Raw genomic sequence first — 17896 nt, 5'->3', positions numbered from 1 at the left:
CTATGTAGCTAGATGATGCAGTAGATGGAACTCAGGCCCTGGAATTATGGAAGATCTAAGTTCAAATCCAGTCTCAGACACTTGGAAGCTGTGTGACCCTGAGTAAGTCACAACCTATGCTTCCCTCAGTTTCCTCTCTGTAAAATGAGGATAATAGCACCTAATTGTCATGGTTGCTTAAAGCCTCAAATGAGATCATTATAAAATGTTAAGCATAATACATGGCACATAGTAAGTGCTGTGTCAATATTAGCTATTATTATTTATTATTATTATGATGATGACGTTACCTTCCTTGCTGTACCAGCTTCTTCTTTTGTATCTGTACCAAAATATTATAAAAGTACATAGGGGATCTGTGGATTCATCAGAAGAGGAATTCTTTCCACTCTATTACTTAGTAGACAAATTCCAGGGTGTTGTCTATTTATACAAAAGATGAGTTACTTCAGAGGTTGGTAAGTATTAATGGTAGAATTTGAACTTGTCTTCCAGACCTCAAGTCTAGCTTCTACCATTCCATATTGCCAAAATAGTATGAATGCCAATAATATTAGATGCTATCAGATTGGCTAATATGACAGAAAAGGAAAATGATTAATGTTGGAGAGGCTGTGGGAAAATCTGGACACTAACATACATTGGTGGAATTGTAAACTGATCCTACCATTCTGGAGAATGATTTTTTTTGTCTGTCTATCTATCTATCTATCTATCTATCTATCTATCTATCTATCTATCTATCTATCCACCTATTTATTTATCTAGTTTTTGATTTATTGATTACTGATTAATTAATCAAAATTTTCTGTGGTTACATGATTCATGTTCTTTCCTGGGGAACAATTTTGAACTATGCCTAAAGGCTATAAAACTGTACACACCTTTTGACCCAGCAATAACACTATTAGATCTGTATTTCAAAAAGATGTTTTTAAAAAGAGAAAACAATCTATTTATACAAAAATATTTATAGCATTTCTTTTTGTGATGGCAAAGAATTGGAAAGTAAGGGGATATCCCTAAATTGGAGAATGGCTGAACAAGTTGTGGTATATGATTGTATTGGAATACTACTATGCTATAAGAAAGGATGGATTTCAGAAAAATCTGGAAAGATTTACATGAACCAATGCAAAGTGAAGTGAGCAGAACCACAAGAACATTGTACATAGTAATAGCAATCTTGTAGGATGATCAACTAAGAATGGTAGTTATTCTCAGCAATCTAATTATCCAAGACAATTCTGAAGGACTTATGATGAAAAATGCTATCCACCTCCAGAGAAAGAACTGATGGAGTTTGCATAAGTTAAAATGTAATATTCTTATTTTTTAATGTTTTTAACATATAAAAATATTTTGTATGATTGCACATGTAAAAACCTAAATCAGATTGCTCACCATCTGAGGGAGGGGAGGCAAGGACAGGGAGTAAGGGAGGGAATTTGGAACACATAATTTTAGAAAACTAATGTTTGAAAATTTTTACATGTAATTGGGAAAAGTAAAATATTGAAAGATTAAGAAAAGAAGTTTAGGTATATATGAAGAGACAAAGATGATTAAAAGGGGAGGTGGATAGAATTTGAAGAATCTCTTAAAGAATGCAAACAAATTATCTCTAAGTGTTGATCTTGGTTGGACTTTAGGGGTCATTTTCTGACATTTGTATTTTTTGTACAAACACAACAGACATGGAGAGAGGGTGTGGGAGACGTTTTTGACAAGCAACTTCTTTTGCCACTTTAAATTAGGGCCACTTTGAGAGAGAAGAATAAACAGCTGCTCAGGATGACCAACATATTATACTTATGTTTCTATGCTTTTGAGCACAGAAACCCAACTGGAATGTTGACAATTCATTTACTTGGATAAACTGGCACCAGAAAGCCTGCTAGGAGAGGCCTTTGTCTCAAACAGGAGAAAACTAGGAACTAAATAGAAATAAGACACTGGAGAAGTTAAGGTTAAGAGACTTTTTTCAAGACTAGTACAAGGGAAACATTTTGTATCAGTACTTTTGTGAACAGTGTTAACAGATAATGATCAAGAAAAAAATCTATAATGTTCGTGGATATTAAGAGATGTTAATAGAACTAAACTCAAGACATTTGTTTTTAATTTAGGGAAGCATGTTGATTATTTCATATTTTTCATATGAGAGTGTGGCAAAATTACAGGTTTTGTATGGCACTATGGGGCCTATTTCCCCAGCAAATCTGGTATAACAAGATTCAGGATATCGCTCCCCAATTATTCAGCTTACTGAAGTAGAGCACAGAAGCTTTGGCAGTCAACAAACAGCACTTTAATTTTCAATGTCAACTATGTAAGCCAAGAGCTTTAGGGCATTTGCAATATGTCTGACAATAATTCCGCCAAATTGAAACTTCAGTCAGTACACAATTAATTCCACATGGGCCTCTACAAAGTTATGCAGATCACTGGCTATCTTTGATTGTATCATGCCTTTCCATTTGTTCTTCTTCAGTACAAGGAACATTCAGGAAGTCTACTGGAAAAAAAAAACTAAAAACCTGTTAATTTGTATTCTGTAACTACAGGCCAACAGCTAGACTAATGATCTAAGGAGAATGTAATCACTCAGGATCTCTGGCTTGAAATAAAGTGCTTCAAAAAGCAATGAGTCTAAAATGATTGTTTTACTTTTTTTTAAAAAAGAATCTACATTTAATTTCCTAAACTGTATACTTTTTTAATACTTGAAAAAAGTTCACTTCTAAAATAACATTAGGATAAATTGAACTAACTTTGAAGAATGCATGTGTTGGGTAATGAAACAACAATTCTTCATTCACAGGTAACTGAATTTTTAGTTCTACTTTCCTTTTTAACTTTGAATGTAAAGAATGTTTTTGACAATATGAATACTGTTGATGGAAACTGGCCATTTGCAATTATCATAGATTATAAATTTTCATTGTATATTTTGTAAGTGATTAAAGTAAATTCAAAATGCAATAGAATTCCACAAAAACTGAGAACTACACTAGCAAATTTACTGAGACCTTGTTATTTAAGTCTAAACACTAACATTTAGCTGGTGAACCCTGAAATTTGTAGTATTTCATAAAATACACTCATATTTGAAGCAGATGGCAGAGTCCTGGGTAGGGCTTGCAGAAAATTAATCATCCTTTTCCTGGTAACCCCAAAGATGTTTAAAAAAAACAAAGAAAAATGAGTTATGAAAGGATAATGTGAAAAATTTGTACTACAAAACATTATTCTATCATGGGACACTTCATTGGTCCAAAAGTTTTATTGCTGAAAAGAAAATTCTTTATTCTGGGGTTTCACTCTGATTAATGAGGCAAAACTCAAGACAAAGAGAATTAAATAAGTTTATCATAAGGACAGAAATGCAGCAATGCATTGAGGGGCTTATCACTGGAGATCAGCAAATGACTTCAAGATAGACCAGCTTTTATTAGTACTTTTGTGATGAGATAAAGACAATTCAGATAGGTTGACATCAGCAAAAATAGATTGGACTCTTGCATCTCAGTTCCTCTCCAATGCAGGTATGGGTATAAACATTACAGGTAGAGGGATATGACAAAAAACAGGTAAAAAGTGCAAACACACACACACACACACACACACACACACACACACTACTGGTTTCCTTCCCCAGCAGTGACTGAGAAGCAGGGTTTGGAAAAAATGGGCCACTGAGTCAATATAGCTTTCAATATTACTTGTCTCACGTGTTTACCAAGATGTTCTCAGAGCAAAATTCAGCCATAGGGATTTCAGCGGCTAAGGCTGTTTTAGGTAACAAATATAGATAGCTACGTGTGTTACAAGATCTTCATCCCTCTCACTAGAGACTCTCATCCCATCAGAAGAGTCTGAACTGAGGTCAAGAAGCCTAGAAATGGGGGAAGAGTGGATTATCTTCTAGCAGAATAAGATATTAACTGCAGGAGGTTCTAGAACCTCAGAGGGTAAGAAGTCCAATACCCTTCATTTTTCAGATTTGGCAACTGAAAGATTAGGGAATTTGATTGACTTGGCTGAGGTTTTATAGGTAGGAAGGGGACAGAATTGTGATTGGAACAGGTCATCTGACTACAGTCGAAGATCTTTTCTTGGTACCAGATTGATTTAGATTAAAACCCTCCAAGAATCTCAAATATCATGTCATTACCTCAGATTTTTGTGTTAAAATAAGAAAGAACATTCATTCAACTTACTTTTTCTTACTGTCTTTTTTTGCATTTTTTTCTAGTACAGCTCTCCTTCGCAAGTAATCATTTTGGATTTCATTGTACTTTGTGGTGTGCTCTTTGATCAGATCGGTGGTTTTCTTGTGGTGTCTCTTAACAAGGTCCTTCATTTCTTTGTAATGCTTCTTCTGAAGTTTAACAAAAGACTTCTGTTGTTTTAATTCCTCAATTGTCTGTGCTTCCACATCTGCAAAAAATACAGTAGGAGATGACTAAAATGACAAATTTTTTAGGAACTCAGAACCTAAACTTACTAATGGGTCAGATTCTTTCTTTTGGGCATCCCAGAGAAGATGGGTAATGTTATTTTGCAGGATATACGTACGAGGAATTAAAATTTTTGCATAAGCTGGAATGCTGTGGTTAAATTTTTCTGAATGATAATATGTGGATCATCAGTTCATCAGTCTTACTGTTTGTTGCCCTAGAGTAGACTATTCAGCTCCAAAAAGCCAAAAACTTAAAAAAAAGGAGCTTTTGAATAAACCAGACATTATTGTGACAATGTGGAAAGAAAATTAAATACTGAATGAATAGGTTGATACTAGGATAATTGACATTATGAAAAATCTAGTAAAAAAACATTAACAATCCAAATGCACCACTGCTCAGACTGTTGAGAATGCACTGCTTCCTTTCCTCTATTTTGTCAGTTTTTATTCCTTTCAAGGTTAAATTTTTGGGTCACTTAATATACCAGACTTTTCTTGATCTGCTTGGTTATTAGTGACCTCTCCTCTCCTTACCACTCCCAAACTACTTTTTATTATTTACTTTGCATATAATTTATATTTATTTGTGAATATGTGACATGATATCAGGAAAATGTAGGAAGGAACTATTTCACTTGAATTTTCATACCTCTTTATCCCATTCCTAATATAGCACCTGGCACACAGGAGGTGCCCAATATATGGTTGTTGAATTAAATGAATTGAAGGTGGCTCCAGCCCTTTTACATTTCTGTTTACCTGGGTGGCTAGATGGACAGGCAAATAGTGATGAGAGTTATAAACCACCTCTTAACCCAGGTAAATCACTATCAGAAACATGCATGACCCCAAAATTAAGGAAACTTTTAAAACTCATCCTGTTCTTTCTGGATCAAAATAATATGTTCTAAAACCCTACACTGACAAATTGTCTTATAGATATGTTGGTTGGTTGTTTTTAATTTTATTTATATATATATATGTATATATAATATGTTTAATATATCTTAATATTCCAGTTTATCCAAAGATTTTAATTCCTTGTACCTATATCCTGCAATATAACATTAGTCCATCTTCTTAGGGATGCCCAAAAGAAAGAATCTGACCCATTAGTTATTTTATTTCATGGTTCAAATCTTTACATTCATTCGAGTATCTTTCTATATGGAGGTTCTGGGGAAAAGCAAACACCTTTATTGGCTTTTGAGTTTAAACTGACATTTTTTTCTGTGAGCTTTCTTTATAATTTTTCTATTATTATATATTATTTTTATATCACTTTCATTTTAAATGTATTTAAAAAGCATTTTAAATATAGAGGCATATAATATAGATATAAATAAGCATGAGGTATAGTAGACTGGATATCAAGTCAGGAAGTCCTGAGTTTAAATATGGCCTGAGACACTGTGTAATTAGAATTTTGTGCCCTTGAACTACATTCCACTTTTGTCCTCATGGTTGTGTCCTTACATTTTGAAGATAAGTTTGTGTAACTCTGCCCTCTCTCGATTTTCCGGGAGAAACTCCTCTTTATTCAGGGATTTTACTTTCCTCTACTTCAAGGGATTATTAATAAATCTTATAAAATTTAATACTTGAAGTTATTGTATATTGATTTTTAATCTTACAACACTTACTAATTGTGAGACACTGGGCAAGTCACTTAACCTCTCTCAGTTTTCCCAACTATAAAATGGGACTAATAATTGTCTGAGATGCCAAGATTGTTGGGAGGATCATATGAGATATTTGTAAAACACTTACATGACTGGACTATGTAAGCATTGTTTCTTCCCTTCCGCTTCCCTATCTAGCTAGTCGTTTCTTGGAAGCATTTCAGGAAAGATCAAATATGTCGATCTAGGCTGACAGTGTATGTCATGCTCTAAACCTATAGTGCCCTACTTGCAAAGAGAGGAGGAAGGTACAATTTCCTATCTCCTCTTTGGGGTTTAGCTTAATTATAATGTAAACAGACTGATTCTCTAATTGGTTAATATCTTCTTGCAGTGTAAGTTCTTAGGTGTCTAATGTATGCCTATAAATGTCAATAATCATAGGTTTACCTGTAGGCACTTAAATGTATTTGGTGGACACAGATGTGGGAAGTGTATTGATAAGCCTGATAAAAAAAAGTACCATATGTGTTTTCATAGACTCTGAGAGTTACTAGCAGTCTCCAACATCATTTAGCTAAATTTTTGATGAAAAGCACACCTGGCTTTATGTTTTCTAAATTGTCAATTGTTCCTTCTGCAATCATTCTATTGAGGTCACTGTGGTCCGGGATGGCTAATATTATAATTTTGTTTCAATACTTTAAGGGTTTGTGATTACATTTCCATGGGTACCACTTCTATTAACGAAGACATCATCTATGACATAAGTGGTCTTCTACGGCCAAAAAAATTGCCCTGTGTTCATACTGGTGAAGAGACTTTAAAAAATTAGCTATAGTTCTTAATTCTGTGTATGAAAGACAATTTATACTATACTTGGTTAGACTTTCCAGAGTCTCTGTTCCATTGATAAAGGCTTTGAAAAACCAGGGTCACATCCATGCTCTAATGAGATATCAAAGGAAGGCTCTAGTGAAAAAAAGTGTTTTAGTAATATCTATTAGAAAACAGGTATTACTATTTAATGAGTCATTATTTTGGAGCCTAAAGCACTCTGATTGTGAGTCATTCATTAGTATCTTTGTCACAGATCTAATCATTAACTGGTATTAAAACTTATGTTTATAAAATGATACAGTTATTTCCTTGTGACAATTAGAAATGTCAAGGGAATGTTCAAACAAATAGAGGGAGCAGGTAGGTATGCACATATATACGTCCCTTTACTTTAATCTAAAGCAGAGATTTCTGGGTATTGGGATATTTTGACTTTACCTGTTAAGACACTCTGAATAAGATCTTCAGTTTTTGCAGGTGCTTTTACTGAACCTAAAAAAAGAAGAAAATATTTGTTTTTGTATTTTCCTGCATAAAAGTGTCTGTCTCCAAATCTAGGTTGTTATCCAGAGAAACTATATATTTTGAACAAACTCTTATTTCATGTTCAATTGTAGAACTTGGAAATAAACCCTGGAAAACATGAAATCAAGACGTCAATACCCAGGTAGAAGAAAGAAAAGAATTTTATTCTATGGACCCATGCTTTTGTTTCCCCAGATACAACATAAGATTACTACTGCCACCTTTTGGCACAAATCAAAATAGCAAGGTCGTGAAATAGAAAATTCTATCAACTTGGTGATTGTAAATACAAACTTATATTTGCTCATGAATTCTAATGATTTGAAATTTAGGTGGTACATAAATGTTTGAAGCCTAAATCTGGAAAATATTTAACTTCAAAATGGTTGTTTTTTTCTATTTTAGAGACTTAGCATAGTATTGTGTAGAGTGGTGGGCTGCAGTCCACAAGAATTCACTTTATAATCCACCATAGAGGCTGTTGGCCATGGACAAAATAAATTTACTTCTCTGAGGCTCAGGCTGCTCTCTTGAGCTATACATAAGAGCTAGGTAAAGATATGCTTGGATGGAAGAGGTTCCACTGAGATAAAACCAGGAGGTTCTTGACAACTCAGAATAATTCAGGAATTGTCTTTGGCTCTCTCTTTAATGTCCTACATTTAGCAAGGTCTCTGTCCTATAAAAAGTGTTTATGAAATTTAATTAAGCCAAATAGCTCTTCTTTTTAATTTTTAAAAATCTGATTTTTAAAATTATTCAACTGACACCTCAAAAGATATACACATGGGGGCAGCTGGGTAGCTCAGTGGATTGAGAGTCAGGCCTAGAGACAGGAGGTCCTAGGTTCAAATCTGGCCTCAGACACTTCCCAGCTGTGTGACGCTGGGCAAGTCACTTGACACCCCCATTGCCCACCCTTACCACTCTTCCACCTAGGAGCCAATACACAGAAGTTAAGGGCTTAAAAAAAAAGATATACACATTAACTTTTACAAAAATAGTAGTAGCGGTGNATATATATGTATATATAATATGTTTAATATATCTTAATATTCCAGTTTATCCAAAGATTTTAATTCCTTGTACCTATATCCTGCAATATAACATTAGTCCATCTTCTTAGGGATGCCCAAAAGAAAGAATCTGACCCATTAGTTATTTTATTTCATGGTTCAAATCTTTACATTCATTCGAGTATCTTTCTATATGGAGGTTCTGGGGAAAAGCAAACACCTTTATTGGCTTTTGAGTTTAAACTGACATTTTTTTCTGTGAGCTTTCTTTATAATTTTTCTATTATTATATATTATTTTTATATCACTTTCATTTTAAATGTATTTAAAAAGCATTTTAAATATAGAGGCATATAATATAGATATAAATAAGCATGAGGTATAGTAGACTGGATATCAAGTCAGGAAGTCCTGAGTTTAAATATGGCCTGAGACACTGTGTAATTAGAATTTTGTGCCCTTGAACTACATTCCACTTTTGTCCTCATGGTTGTGTCCTTACATTTTGAAGATAAGTTTGTGTAACTCTGCCCTCTCTCGATTTTCCGGGAGAAACTCCTCTTTATTCAGGGATTTTACTTTCCTCTACTTCAAGGGATTATTAATAAATCTTATAAAATTTAATACTTGAAGTTATTGTATATTGATTTTTAATCTTACAACACTTACTAATTGTGAGACACTGGGCAAGTCACTTAACCTCTCTCAGTTTTCCCAACTATAAAATGGGACTAATAATTGTCTGAGATGCCAAGATTGTTGGGAGGATCATATGAGATATTTGTAAAACACTTACATGACTGGACTATGTAAGCATTGTTTCTTCCCTTCCGCTTCCCTATCTAGCTAGTCGTTTCTTGGAAGCATTTCAGGAAAGATCAAATATGTCGATCTAGGCTGACAGTGTATGTCATGCTCTAAACCTATAGTGCCCTACTTGCAAAGAGAGGAGGAAGGTACAATTTCCTATCTCCTCTTTGGGGTTTAGCTTAATTATAATGTAAACAGACTGATTCTCTAATTGGTTAATATCTTCTTGCAGTGTAAGTTCTTAGGTGTCTAATGTATGCCTATAAATGTCAATAATCATAGGTTTACCTGTAGGCACTTAAATGTATTTGGTGGACACAGATGTGGGAAGTGTATTGATAAGCCTGATAAAAAAAAGTACCATATGTGTTTTCATAGACTCTGAGAGTTACTAGCAGTCTCCAACATCATTTAGCTAAATTTTTGATGAAAAGCACACCTGGCTTTATGTTTTCTAAATTGTCAATTGTTCCTTCTGCAATCATTCTATTGAGGTCACTGTGGTCCGGGATGGCTAATATTATAATTTTGTTTCAATACTTTAAGGGTTTGTGATTACATTTCCATGGGTACCACTTCTATTAACGAAGACATCATCTATGACATAAGTGGTCTTCTACGGCCAAAAAAATTGCCCTGTGTTCATACTGGTGAAGAGACTTTAAAAAATTAGCTATAGTTCTTAATTCTGTGTATGAAAGACAATTTATACTATACTTGGTTAGACTTTCCAGAGTCTCTGTTCCATTGATAAAGGCTTTGAAAAACCAGGGTCACATCCATGCTCTAATGAGATATCAAAGGAAGGCTCTAGTGAAAAAAAGTGTTTTAGTAATATCTATTAGAAAACAGGTATTACTATTTAATGAGTCATTATTTTGGAGCCTAAAGCACTCTGATTGTGAGTCATTCATTAGTATCTTTGTCACAGATCTAATCATTAACTGGTATTAAAACTTATGTTTATAAAATGATACAGTTATTTCCTTGTGACAATTAGAAATGTCAAGGGAATGTTCAAACAAATAGAGGGAGCAGGTAGGTATGCACATATATACGTCCCTTTACTTTAATCTAAAGCAGAGATTTCTGGGTATTGGGATATTTTGACTTTACCTGTTAAGACACTCTGAATAAGATCTTCAGTTTTTGCAGGTGCTTTTACTGAACCTAAAAAAAGAAGAAAATATTTGTTTTTGTATTTTCCTGCATAAAAGTGTCTGTCTCCAAATCTAGGTTGTTATCCAGAGAAACTATATATTTTGAACAAACTCTTATTTCATGTTCAATTGTAGAACTTGGAAATAAACCCTGGAAAACATGAAATCAAGACGTCAATACCCAGGTAGAAGAAAGAAAAGAATTTTATTCTATGGACCCATGCTTTTGTTTCCCCAGATACAACATAAGATTACTACTGCCACCTTTTGGCACAAATCAAAATAGCAAGGTCGTGAAATAGAAAATTCTATCAACTTGGTGATTGTAAATACAAACTTATATTTGCTCATGAATTCTAATGATTTGAAATTTAGGTGGTACATAAATGTTTGAAGCCTAAATCTGGAAAATATTTAACTTCAAAATGGTTGTTTTTTTCTATTTTAGAGACTTAGCATAGTATTGTGTAGAGTGGTGGGCTGCAGTCCACAAGAATTCACTTTATAATCCACCATAGAGGCTGTTGGCCATGGACAAAATAAATTTACTTCTCTGAGGCTCAGGCTGCTCTCTTGAGCTATACATAAGAGCTAGGTAAAGATATGCTTGGATGGAAGAGGTTCCACTGAGATAAAACCAGGAGGTTCTTGACAACTCAGAATAATTCAGGAATTGTCTTTGGCTCTCTCTTTAATGTCCTACATTTAGCAAGGTCTCTGTCCTATAAAAAGTGTTTATGAAATTTAATTAAGCCAAATAGCTCTTCTTTTTAATTTTTAAAAATCTGATTTTTAAAATTATTCAACTGACACCTCAAAAGATATACACATGGGGGCAGCTGGGTAGCTCAGTGGATTGAGAGTCAGGCCTAGAGACAGGAGGTCCTAGGTTCAAATCTGGCCTCAGACACTTCCCAGCTGTGTGACGCTGGGCAAGTCACTTGACACCCCCATTGCCCACCCTTACCACTCTTCCACCTAGGAGCCAATACACAGAAGTTAAGGGCTTAAAAAAAAAGATATACACATTAACTTTTACAAAAATAGTAGTAGCGGTGGCAACAATAAAAATATTATTTCACACTTCTATTTTACTTTACAATGCATATTCTTAAAACAGTTCCGGAGAGTATATGATACAAATATCATTCTCTTTTTATAGAGGAGGAATCTGAGACCCAGAAGCCTAAAGAATTTTGAACCCTGACACTTGAGCTCTTCCCACTTCACTTCTAAATCCTAGTAACTGGAAGATTTGAGATCTAAATCCAGGAGTTCTCCCTCCCCTGCTCTTTGCACAATTTCAATTAACTTCTGCATTTGTTTGTTTTGTTTGTGACTATCTCCCTCAGGCTGGAAGTACAATTGCCACTCAAGGATTGATCTAGTAGCTGATGAGCCTGGAAGCTTTGACCTGCTCTGTTTTAGACCTGTCTGGTTTGCCATTTCTTAATCAGCTTGCTCTTTCCTTCCTCTCCATCACATCAGAGGGTCATTATCTTGCTAGCAAACTTAGGGCAGACTCCTCAGCACAGATTTCTCTTACTCAAGAGATCTACCATTCTTGGCTTCTGTTTGTATGCCAAGAAAATCACATTTATAACTTCAAGAATCTCTTTGTTTTGAATTTTTGCCATCATCTTCACCAACCACAATTTTTAAGCTAATGAAAGTATGAGAAGTATCATGCTGGCAACAATGTGATGGGAAAAAAAACTAATCAGAATCAATCACAATCAATAAACATTTATTAAGTACCTATCATGTAGTGAGCACTATAATAAGCCATGGAGATTCAAAAAAGAGGCAAAAGACAGTTCCTGCTATCAAGGAGCTCATAATTGAATGAGTGTCACAACAAACAAATATATACAAAAATACACTGGATTAATGGAAAATAACTGAGGGAAGGCATTAGTATTAACAGGGATGGAAAAAGGACTCCTGTAAAGATGATATTTTAGTTGGAAATTAAAGGAAGTCAGGGAAGGCAGAAAATGGATGTAAGGAGGAAGCATATTAAAGGAATGCAGGATAGGCAGAGAAAATACCTAAAGTCAAGAGATGAAGTGTCTTTTTGTGGAATAACAAGGAGATTAGTGTCCTTAGATTAAAAAAATATATCAGAGAGTAAGGCATAAGAAGACTATAATTTTATCAGGGGGCTAGGCTATGGAGGTCTTTGAATGCCAACCAGAGGATTTTATCCTGGAGGATATAGAGCCACTAGAGTAATCTGAACTGGTAGGAGGTTGGCATGATTAAACCTGAGCTTTAGAAAAAATAATTTTAGTGCCTTTATAGAGAATGGTTTGAAGTGGGGAGAAACTTGAGGCAGGTTGATCTACCATAAGACTATTGCAATAGTCCAGAAGTGAAGTGATCAGGACTTGTCCCAGAATGTTGACATCAGAGGAGAGAAGGGAACGTGTCTGAGAGATGCTGCAAGGACAAAATTGATAAGGACTAGCAACATATTGGAAATGGGGCTGGGAGATCTGAGGAATCCAGAAATGTTTTCTAGGTTGTGAGCCTAAGGAACTGGGGCGATGATATTGCCCTCAACAGTAATAGGGAAAGTAGGAGGAAAGGGGAGTTTAGGGAACAACATAATGAGTTCTGTTTTATATATGTTGAGTTTAATTTGTTTACTGGATATCTGGTTCAAGATGTCAGAAAGGTAGCTGTTGATTCAAGATTAGAGATCAGCAGAGAGGTTGGGGCAGGGTAAGTTGATGTAAGAATCACCAACATAGAGATGATATAATTAAATCCACAGTGTAGAAGGAGAAGGGAAAGGGACCAAGGACTGAATCTTGTAGGACACCTATGGTTAGAGAGAATGATCTGGAGAAGGATCCAGAAAAGGAAACTGAGAAGGAGTTGTTGACAGGTTGTAGAGAACAAAGGCACTTTGCAATATAGTGACTCCTTTTCCCTTTTCCTGATTTTATTATTCATCATTTAAATAAATATAATATTTATTAACCCCTAGAATAATAGTATATAAAGTAAGATGTGCAAAATAAAAACAATACAAATATTACCTTCAAGAAGTTTAGAGTCTATGGATGTACCAAAGGCACACGAAACAGACAACACAAGTGACAGCATAGGATTAAATAAATGATAGACCACGTGTGTAATAAGGCTATGGAAAATCAAATGATCTCTAAAGTCCTTTTAAACTACAAATCAATTAATAAACAAGCATTTATTAAACAGCCAATGTTTGGCATTATGCTAAGCATTGGAGATAAAAAGAAATAGTAGAAATAGTCCCTGACCTCAAGAAGTTCATATTCTAATAGGAGATACAAGATGCACATAAATAATAACTATTTGTAGAAGATATATGCAAAATAGAAAGTGGACCGAGACAGAAGTAGACTGTGAAAGGCTTTCTATAGAGAGTGACATCTGAATGTTCATTTTCCTCCCCCTTAAATCCTTGCCTTCCATCTTAGAATCAATATGGTGTATTGGTTCCAAGGCAAAAGAGCAGTAAGAGCTAGGCGAAGGGAGTTAAATGGCTTGCCCAGGGTCTCACAGCTGGGAGCTGTCAATAGGTAGATTTGAACCTACAACATCCCTCTGTAAGGCTAGCTCTCAATCCACTGAGCAGTCACTGATGCCAACTAGCTGCCCCGTGAGGGCTGATTTTTGAAGGGACTAAGGAATTCTAAGTGATTGAGGTGAAGCAAGAGAGTATCACAAGAACAAGGGATAGCTATTTCAAAGGCACAGAGATGATATATGGGCTGTCAAATGTAAGGAATAATAAGATAACCAGTATGGTTGGACTTTATATTCAATGGAAGAATAATTTGTTTAAAAAACCAAAAACTAGAAAGATAGAAAGTGATCTGGTTGCAAGGAGTTTTAAATGGCATGTGGAAGAGATTGCATTTGATTCTAGAGGTGATGGGCAGTCCTTGGAATGTATTGAATGGTTTGGGGATGACACCAGTATTCTTGTGCTTTATAACTATTCCGGCATCTGTGTGAGAGATGGATTAGAGTGAGAAAAGATAAAGTGAGAATCCAATTAGGAAGCTTGTGCAAGAGTCCAGATGTGAAAGGTGATGAGGAACTGAACTACCGTAGGAATAGGAGAGAGGGGTACACATCTGAGCAATACAGGGCGGGAGTAGGGGGGAACAAGATTGGGAAATTGATTGCTAAAATGATATGATAATTATCTGAAAAGGGATGATAACTGAGTCTAGGTGAAAAAAATTTAATGCCAGGCAAAGCTTCCTGAGAGAAGGGGAACTTAAACTTGACCTTGAAGGACAAGTGTTCAGGAAGGGGGCTGGCATCTTTAGAATTCCCTGATATGTAAATAAAGACATTATTTCATTATCTAAAAAATAAAGACAAAAAAGACCATCTCTTTCTACAATACTAGAAGGTCACACACAGATGCTTCAAATGCCTTGCAGGGCAGGTGAATTACCCACTTAAAAATTAAAAAAAAAAAACAAAACAAAACAAACAAAAAAAACAGCACCTTCTGTCCTAGTAACAACTCTAAGACAGAAGGACAATGGCTATGCAAATGGGGTTAAGTGATTTGTCCAGGATCACATAGCTAGGGAGTGTCTGAGATTTGGACAATCACTGACATCCTGTAAAAATTGGCATAAGAAAAGCAAGTGACTTTAGGATTGCTCAAATAAACAGTGGAACCAAATAAAAAGTCATGAATTTCTCTTTTTTTTCACTCTACAAACTACATGCTTTTATATATCAGACACATATTGTGATTGAGTTTCTTTGTATTTTGTACAAAACTTCTATTGTCATTTACCTGGGGCTGGTTGACTGTGGACAACCTGAGATGGTGGTTTTGGGGCCAGTGACGCAGTGTGATTGACGCCATTCTCTGCTGGTGCTGGTCTGGGTTCACTCTTGGACTCAGTTGGTGTTTCTCCAAGATCAGCCTGAAAATGGAGGTATCATACATTATATTTCTTGTCACTTAAGTTTTTTTTTAAAAAATTCTCATTTCTATACCTTTGTCTCTCTCAACCAACAAGACAAGGGTATATTTTTACAGAATTTGTATCAGTTCTTTTGATTCTGAAACTTAATTTTAAACTCTCATTGAAAAATAGATATGACATGTTTAAAACATCACACCATATTTCTGTAAATGTATGAGGCATATGTGATGGAAATGGAATGAAGTTTTCCAATCATAAGAGCATCCCCCAAATTTTTTTGCACTAAGAACTTAATTAATATCTGTCAAATCACCTGATTGACTGAATTTTCTCTCCAATAAAGTAGTCATGTTGGGAGGTGCTGCCATTGTTTAAAAATTAAAAATTATTTAAAAAATGTCTTTTTTTTTAGCCAAGTGTGTGCCACACCTCCATAATCTCTGCCAGCAAGGAGGTTGAGACTGGAAGATTGTTTGAGACTACGAGTTCTGAGCTGCAATGGATTGAGCTAAACATGGGCCCATAATACATTTGCTATTAATATGGTGACCCCTGTATCCCCTCCCAGAAGCTGATGGGCACAGAAGCCAGATTGCTTAAAGAAACATAAACTGCAAAGGTCAGAAATAGAGAAATAAAAATTCCCCAGAATGCTGTTGGGACTGTGGCTTGCCCCAGCACTCCTAGCTTAGTCAAGATAGGGAGGCTCCATCTTCCAAAAAAAAAAATCTACAAAACAACCCCCAAACCTTTCAAACCTATGTTATCTTTTGAATATTTTTAATAGTGTCAAAACTCCATGCTTTGAGAAGTGATTTGTGCTTTACTGTATTTATTTATCCTTTCATGCATTTATTTATTTATTTATGTTTGTTTGTTTATTCAAGCTAAGTCACTGGGAACTATTTTTGGCAAAGAAGGGAGGGGATCAAACCAGATAATATATAATGGTTGGTAGAAAATTAGATGGTTTTATAGAATAATTAGGCAGATTTTCTCATGTGGCTAATTAACTGAAGCTGAAAATAATTTCAAAGAATTATTTCAAAATGTTTTGAGCAATGTAATCATCACTTAAAAAATAAACAAACATATAGTCAAAAGCAGCCCAGGAAGGCAGAAATCCCCAGTTAATATATCCAGACAACAATACAGAATCTGGTCTGGTGTCCCATGAAGTGATTCTAGTTAATGTCTAACATTTATATATAACCCTTTATTATTTTCAAAGTTCTGGGCACACAAGTTGCTTGAACTTTCCCACAACTTTCTTAGAAAGGTACTATAGTTGTTAGTAACCTTTTCTTACACAGGAGGGATTCTGAGGGCCACAGAAGTGAAGAGATTTGCCCATGGTCACATAACTAGTAAGAGTGCATTTTGGATTTGAATCAAGGACTTCATAATTTCAGCCCCGCATGCTATCTATTTGCCATAATTAAATTTTTGGAGCAAAGATGAAAGAACCCTGATTGATGTGGTTCTATCTGAATGGTTTAGTTTTTAGCCCTTCATATTTTCTAAATTGAGAGCCATCAGGCAGAAAAAGACAGAAAAACTGAGTATGAATCCAGTATCTTGAACTCAGGACTTATGAGAAACAGAATTTATTTCAATAATTCAAAGTAGATTATTGGTTAACCATTTTGGGGGGTCATAGACGTCATTGGCAATCTGGTGAATCCTACATATCTCTTTTCAGAATAATGTTTTAAATACATTATTTAATATATATATGTATGATATAATATATATATATAATAAAAAATAAAATACATAGAGTTACAAAAGAAACAAATTATATTGAAATAAAGATGCAATTTTTCCCCATCCAAATTCATAGACCCACTGTAATTTATCTACCAATACTGTAGATCTCCCCTAGTGTCAATCCTTCCTCCAGCACCACAAGTTATATATAATTTTAGTTAGTCCTTTTAATCAGACAAATTCATCATTTAGGGGGAAATATTTTTAGTAATAAGCCATTCTACATATATTTAGGCTGGTCTTTAGACAAAAGGAGGGTGCCTCTGAGCCTTTCCAAATTCTTAGGTCCTACTACTATTTACACTTCAGTAGCACAGACTTTGAGAACACAGGGTCACATTTACATGTTGTTATTCATCATCCGAGGAGGATATAAATGGAGAAAGCAGGAGAAAAAAATTCTATTCTATATTAATGAACACCTTGGGCTCTAATTTGGGTATTCCACCTATTCTGATATGTAGTTATATTTCTTGTGGAAACCTTCTCAAATGTGAGTTTTCTGAATGATTTACACAGCAGCTTTCCAGACCCCTTACATCTCTCTAATCCTATATCCAACACTATTTCCAACACTTGTATATATAGTACCTCAAGCCTCCCACTGGCAATATTTCCCATTCCCACAGACAGTATCACCATCATACCCAATGAATACTACTGTTGACTCTTTTGATTTATGTCTGCCTATTGATATCTATACATACTATATAGACACACACACACACACACACAC

The 17896-nt window shown here is 34.9% G+C and overlaps 1 protein-coding gene across 1 annotated transcript in view; it reads right to left on the bottom strand.

The window, feature by feature from the left end:
• The window catches only part of PLCB1 (phospholipase C beta 1), an 821547-nt gene that overhangs the window by 120514 nt on the left and 683137 nt on the right, over positions 1 to 17896 (bottom strand). The window contains exons 23-25 of the mRNA XM_044659490.1: positions 15255 to 15392; positions 10398 to 10451; positions 4224 to 4443 (exon numbers count right to left, since the gene is read on the bottom strand). Coding sequence (XP_044515425.1) covers positions 4224 to 4443; positions 10398 to 10451; positions 15255 to 15392 — 412 coding nt within the window. The remainder of the gene's footprint in view (positions 1 to 4223; positions 4444 to 10397; positions 10452 to 15254; positions 15393 to 17896) is intronic.

The sequence above is a fragment of the Gracilinanus agilis genome, chromosome 2 (assembly GCF_016433145.1).
Source record: "Gracilinanus agilis isolate LMUSP501 chromosome 2, AgileGrace, whole genome shotgun sequence".
Taxonomy (NCBI): domain Eukaryota; kingdom Metazoa; phylum Chordata; class Mammalia; order Didelphimorphia; family Didelphidae; genus Gracilinanus; species Gracilinanus agilis.
This window is presented reverse-complemented; position numbering and strand designations above follow the sequence as displayed.